Source organism: Rhizophagus irregularis, chromosome 10 (assembly GCF_026210795.1).
Source record: "Rhizophagus irregularis chromosome 10, complete sequence".
NCBI lineage: Eukaryota > Fungi > Glomeromycota > Glomeromycetes > Glomerales > Glomeraceae > Rhizophagus > Rhizophagus irregularis.
Window position 1 is genome coordinate 4,876,478 of NC_089438.1, and position 6,586 is coordinate 4,883,063.

At 25.6% G+C, this 6,586-nt stretch overlaps 1 protein-coding gene across 1 annotated transcript; it reads right to left on the reverse strand.

The window, feature by feature from the left end:
* Positions 1-3,670: 3,670 nt before the first annotated feature.
* OCT59_002482 (uncharacterized protein) lies at positions 3,671-4,689 on the reverse strand (the record flags this gene model as incomplete). Its single annotated transcript, XM_066144537.1, has 8 exons — positions 3,671-3,678; positions 3,772-3,840; positions 3,907-3,954; positions 4,035-4,064; positions 4,315-4,380; positions 4,453-4,494; positions 4,580-4,591; positions 4,683-4,689. The coding sequence occupies 8 exons, from the start codon at positions 4,687-4,689 to the stop codon at positions 3,671-3,673; spliced, it is 282 nt and encodes a 93-aa protein (XP_065995693.1).
* Positions 4,690-6,586: the final 1,897 nt, after the last annotated feature.

Sequence of the window (6,586 nt, forward strand, 5' to 3'; positions counted from 1 at the left end):
GGGCAAAATAATTATGTAGATCTCGCCTTTTGTGAATAATTCCGGTCAAAATATTAGATACTATACTCGGTCTACTGGCCTCTATTCATATATTTCGGGGCTCTATAATTATTTTATCATGATGGTTAATGTAAAATTATTTATAAATCAAAAATTCAGAATTAAATCATCTAAATATAATGCAGTTTTATTTTCTTCTTGAATTGCTTTCATTTATTAATTTTATTTGGTACTTACAATGATAGTAGAAAAATCGGAACTTAAATCAAAAAAGGGACGTTCGATCATTCAAATAATAAAATTCTTTAAGGGGGTAAATCCTAAATAACGGATTATTTTGTTACCGATGATGGACATGTGAATTAGATAATTGGTGTTGATTTAACCGACGATGATCAAAAAACGTGATTCTGCGGATAGAGCGTTGTTAAGGAACTAACTTCAAAAGGATACATTTGTATGACACAGCATTTTATATTAAAATTCATCAATGAGTTGAATAAAAACCTAATTTTGCATTATTAAACATAAAATAGGAGTAAACAAAACCCCTTTCTCACCTTCATAGTAATTTTTGATGTATGTTTATATTAGAAAGTGGTATGCCTTAGAAATATTTATAAAAAGTCAATATTAATCAATTTAATAAATATTTTTTTAAAATATTTAATAATTTAGTATTTCCAATTTCTGCAAAAAATTTTGAAAGAAAAAATTTCATTAAAATATTAAATCATTATTATCAAAAATCATATTTATTGAATTTTAACAAGTTATGGTTATTATTTGATAAAAAATTTTTTTTTTAATGTTCGTCTCGGACTTACTTTGCCTTATATGTATTCGTGTAACAAAAAGTAAAAAATAATTAATATATTCTGTAAATAAGTAACAAGAGATCCTACGCGACTCTTAATGGCCAGAATTACATAATGCCACCTAAAAAAAAGAGGGATCTAACGGCATTATCGGGTCCTAATTTAAGCGTGGTTGAATTGATTTTGTTTCTGTTATATATTCTACCGAATTTATTAGTGTTGATGTGGCACCAATCCGAAACCTAGGCTACAAACAATATAAATCTTTATTGCCCAATAATAGGTTATTTAATAATAATTTATATATTATGCGAAAATTTTTTATTCTTTTCGTGAAACCAGTAAGAAAAGCTATAAGATAGATTTTATCCAATAGAATCCGATCCATTTGGTTGTTAGTCTTACTTTTAGATCCTCTCCTCTACCTTCTTTGCAGATTGCTGATTCTGTTAATTAAACAAAATTATTTAATGAACTTATTTGTACTGTTTTCATAAAGGATGTTTTATTATTATCATTGGATTTGCTCTGTTTTTTATAATTTATATTTGGACAACTACATAATTTATAAATTTACTTTAATCGTAAATCAGTGCGTGATAAATAATAACGAATAAAAAAATGTACCGTATTTTGCAGTATATAAGCACCCTTTTTTGCACTTGATGCCGGCCAAGATCCTCATAATTCTAGCCAGGGGTGCTTATTTTCGGGGGGTGCTCACTTACCGCAAAATACGGTATATGTTTTATATGGATAGCACTCATAGGATATGATATACTGTCTGTTATGCATTCATTTTCCGATATATACAGATCCGATCAAATATAAAGCCCGTTTTGGTCGTTATTTTTAAATATTTATTACAAAGTAATACGCCCGAGTTGATCATAGGCTGAATTAACAAATTTAAAAATGTATTATATTATTAAAATTGGATTCCATAATCATAATTTATTGTATTATTTTTGTTGTCGAGTAAAAACATTATACTTATTTCCTTTCCTTCTATAAAATAATGTTCTAGTAAGTTGATTGATTAAAGAAATTGTTAAAACCTGACATACCGATTTACATATAATTCAGTTGACGTCATATATAGTTATTTTCATTATCATTTATCTATTTTTTTTAGTTAGGCAGTATTGCACAATGCTTTAAATAAAACTAAGTATTGTTTTAATAAAATATCGACTTATAGTATGTCCTAGGGTCTAACAAAAAAAATATCATCTGCAGTGCTTGTCTTGTGGATACTGAAGGTATAATAAATATATTCGATCTTGAAAAATTACTTTATCTAAGGAAAGTTAGCTATCGCTCAGCAAGTTTCCAAGTTCAAACGCAATTCCATCATTTGAAAATTCAGCTACATCTAGTAAATACTTATGATCATTAGAAACCTTATTAGAATTATGTCTCAATAATTCAAGGAAAATTGATAATAATCATCAAAAAGGTACTAAAATTGCAAATCTTAGGATTTGAATAAGATATTATCTTTAAAAAAGATTTATATTTCAGTAATAAAAAAAATCTTTTTTTTTTTTATTAAAATCAAAAAAAAATATCAGTTGAGATAATAGTGATACTCATCCGTCACTCAATATTCATTATATAGAAATTCATAAAAATACTTTATAGTATTGAATATTAATAACATAATTTAGCTTCTATTTAATGCTGATATTGCATCTGATTATCTTAATAGTCTGCATGTTGATGGGCCAAAGATGATGTAATTTCCTGTAACAACATTCCATTTTAGTAATTAATAAAGTATTCAAAATTATATATTTTCTAACATAAATAATAACGGAGGGGTTTAAACTTCTTAAGCTTGAAATTAAATGATATAATTTCTATGGAAAGCCATCATACAGCGTATGCACGTTAAATCACTATAATCAATTGGAAGTTTTGATTTTAAATTTTCTGGTGAGTTGCCTAGGTATAATGAATGTATCGACTGTATCGTGTACACATTATTTTTACGGCAGGTTACCTCCGTTCTGTCGGTTTAGCATGCAATTTCAGGGTAACCTATCGCGTTTAATACGTAAGCTGACACTGTATACATTATATGTTATGAAGGTACCCGTTATAAGAAACGGCAAGTACCCGCTATTAATTACAGCAGCAGGTATTCACTAATGCCTGTTATGGAAAAACAAGTCCCCTAATAATTAAATTTTGGTGCATTTTTATCTGAGTTTTCATTGACAAATATGGAAAAATTTTAAAAGATTTGGCCAAAATTAATTATAATTTTTCCATATAGGTCAATATTACCTCAATAAGTAGCAGGTACCTGCCGTTTACTTTGGCAGATACCCGTTGTTTACTATGGCGGTACCCATTGTCTACTATGGTACCTGCTATAAGAAGCGGCGGATCAACTCTGTAATCAACAGATTGAAACCATCAGCACAAGGGTAGCCTGCGGCTAGAAATGGGAAGATTTTAAAAATTCCAGTTTATAATGCGCATAATGCTGATTACTATTGCTAGCCGAAATTAAGCCATCATTTTTACTGAAATTACAATTTTGGCCAGAATTACATTATGCGCATTATGCGGATGTCACATCTACAGTATAAAGCTACTACCTGCTGTAAAGTATGGTGGACTTTTGATTGCCATAAATTTCTGGCCCTTCCAACTGCCATCTTATTAGAGCTCACTAATAAGGAAGCTTATTAGCATCTGATCAGACGCCAATTTGTCCCATATTGTACTATATCAATAATAATTTATTATAAGTTAAAGTTATTTAAATTACAAACTAAGAATATTAAAATATATTTCATATTACTACTCTAATCTTAGTGTTTAAATAACTTGATGATTTACTAAATATCTAAAAAAAAAAAATAATTGTAACAATAAAAATTATTAATTTAAGGTCAAAAGGCAGATAAAATTTTTAACATTATTAAAAAAAAAATTTTACTATCTGGAAGTTCCAATTCATCTTGTTCTTCTGGATGAAGATTTGGATCATTGTGTATTTCATTTTCATCTATAAATACATTAAAATTTAATATAAACATAGATTTTACTAAAAAATTTAAATAGTTATACATACCATCAAAATTAACATGGTCTCTCTTGATTTGCTTTTGCATTATTTCTTCTTTATAATCATTTTGAACATTTAAAAAATTATGCTTAATATTATACAGTTTAAATTAAAATATTCAATTATTTACTTACCATTCTTTTTAAATGTTTCTTCATTTTTAACTAATAAGTAAATTAAGTTTAATTAAGTATTTATTTACTATAGACCCTATGAAAAAAATTTACTTAAAAATATAAAAATTTTAAAATACACTTAATTGCAATTTTAAGTATACTTTAAATATAAATTTTTTACATTAAAAAATTCACATTTAAATTATATTTAAAATTGCAATTTTAAGTATATTTTAAAAATTTTTATATTTTAAGTACATTTTAAGTATTTTTCATAGTGAGAAAATAAATTAAATACCTTGAAAAATATTAGCAATGTTCAAAGTACTACTTTCTTGATTATTTGGTTTATCAAAATCATTAACTAAAGAAAAATTGATCAATTACAGTAAATATTATATCATTGGTATATTTAATAAAATCTTATAATACTTACTATTATCAGGAATATTAAAGTCATATAGTTTACTGTGAAATGCTAAAAAGAATCAAAATTAATTTATCATTAATCCTTATAAATAAATAAATAAATTCAAAATAAAAACTTGTCTAAATTATAGTACCTTCTTGTTCCTCTATTGTTATTTATTTATATTTAATACTATTAATTATAAATAATGTACATTAAAATAATTAATTAATAAATAATATAATAATAAATAGTACCTTCCATTGCATTTCTTGGTTCAGAAAGATTCTCAAATTGATGTATTTTACTGCTACTACTAGTGTAATTTTTTAAGTTACTTATGTCCAATTTTTCTAATTGGGTTAATAATTCACTTGATTCATGAATCAAATTAATTTCACTTAATTTTGTCAAAAGTGTATCAATATCAGGTCTTTTTAATGGGTCAGCATCCCAACATTGTTTCATTAAATTTTTATATTCTAAAGGAGTACCTGGTACAATTTTAGGTCTTATGCCATTAACAATATTCATTGCAAGATAATAATCATGTTCATAATTAATGAATGGTGGTTGTCCAGATGAAATTTCCCACATAAGCATTGCAATACTATAAATATCAGATTTAAAAGTCTGCTCTTTTCCAATAATAACCTCGGGTGCTATATAAGGAAGATTTCCATATATACTTTTTAATGGCTTATCTGCAGGTCCACAAAATCCAAGGTCACTAATATAAAATCTTTCATCCTTTTTATATAATATATTTCCAGAATGCAAATCTCTATGAATTGCATTCTCTCTATGAATTCTAGAAAGTGCTAAAATTATAAAAATAACAATTTGAATTTTTTCTTTCCATGCAAGTTGATTATGATTTTGTTCTAAATATTTTCTTAAATCTATATCCATTTTATTCATTACTAGCATATAATTTCCATTTGATGGATTTTGTGTTAAACCAAAACATTGGACAATATCTGCCCATTTATTGCTTATAGTTAAATGTGATTTAGCCTATAAAAATTATGTTTAAAAATTTAAAAAATATTTAAATAATTAACTTATTAAATCTATTAAATTACGAACCTCTTCAAACCAACTTTGATTTGCACTTTCAACATTTTCTAAATTTTTAAGTATTACTGTTTGTACTATTCCAGTTTCTCCAAATCTTTTTAATTTTTTTTTTTTAGAATCCCATTCACTATATGCCCCATCAATCCACTCTGCTGTATAAATTTCTGAAAATCCACCTTTTGTAAAATATTTAATATTTTGCAAATTATTGTATGGAATCCATTCTGCTATACTATCTGGCGCAATTATTTTCATTTGACATTCTTGTATTAACTTATCAATATCATTATTTCCAGACGTCCAATTTGAAAATTTTTCTTTTAAATAATTTTGAACACAATGTTCACAAAATAATGTAGCTAAACATTCTTGATTACAATTTTCACAGATTCTTTTTGTTCCTTCATTATAAACAATCTTTCCCTTGTCATAAGTTTTAGTTAACATTCTTATTGCTTCAGATTTTTCATTTTCTTTAAGTGATTTATCATCAAGAATTATTTGTTTTTGAAATTTATGTTGTTTATGCATATCGTTGTGAATTTTATAATTTGTTAAAGCGTATGTTTTATTTATTGCGGCATTAACTGATTGATTATTGACATAAGACATAATGAAATATACAAAATGAGTTTGAAACATTTAACTCCTTTAAATTCCGTATTTATTGAAACATATAAATGAGTTTGTAACCTTTAAACTCCGTATTTCTAACTTAATAAAGTTAAATCATATAAACCATTACACAAAGACTAAAATGTACTACAATGACCATCCAATAATATGTTTGTTAGCCTTGTGGAACGCAAATACAAAGAAAATGCATTTCAAAGGTCCAGTTACTTAAATTTAAAAGAATCACTTTACAGAAACCTCTGGTTTTCACAAAATATGTCAGACATAATCACTACATATTACTAACAGATGGTATATATATGTTCTATATATTTTAATATATGCAATATGTTTGTAATATTAATAAAATAATGTTATAATATTTTAATATATGTTGAAATTTAAATTTAAACTAATATAGTGTAGTAAATATTTTTGTAATATGAATAAAATAATTTTACAATAT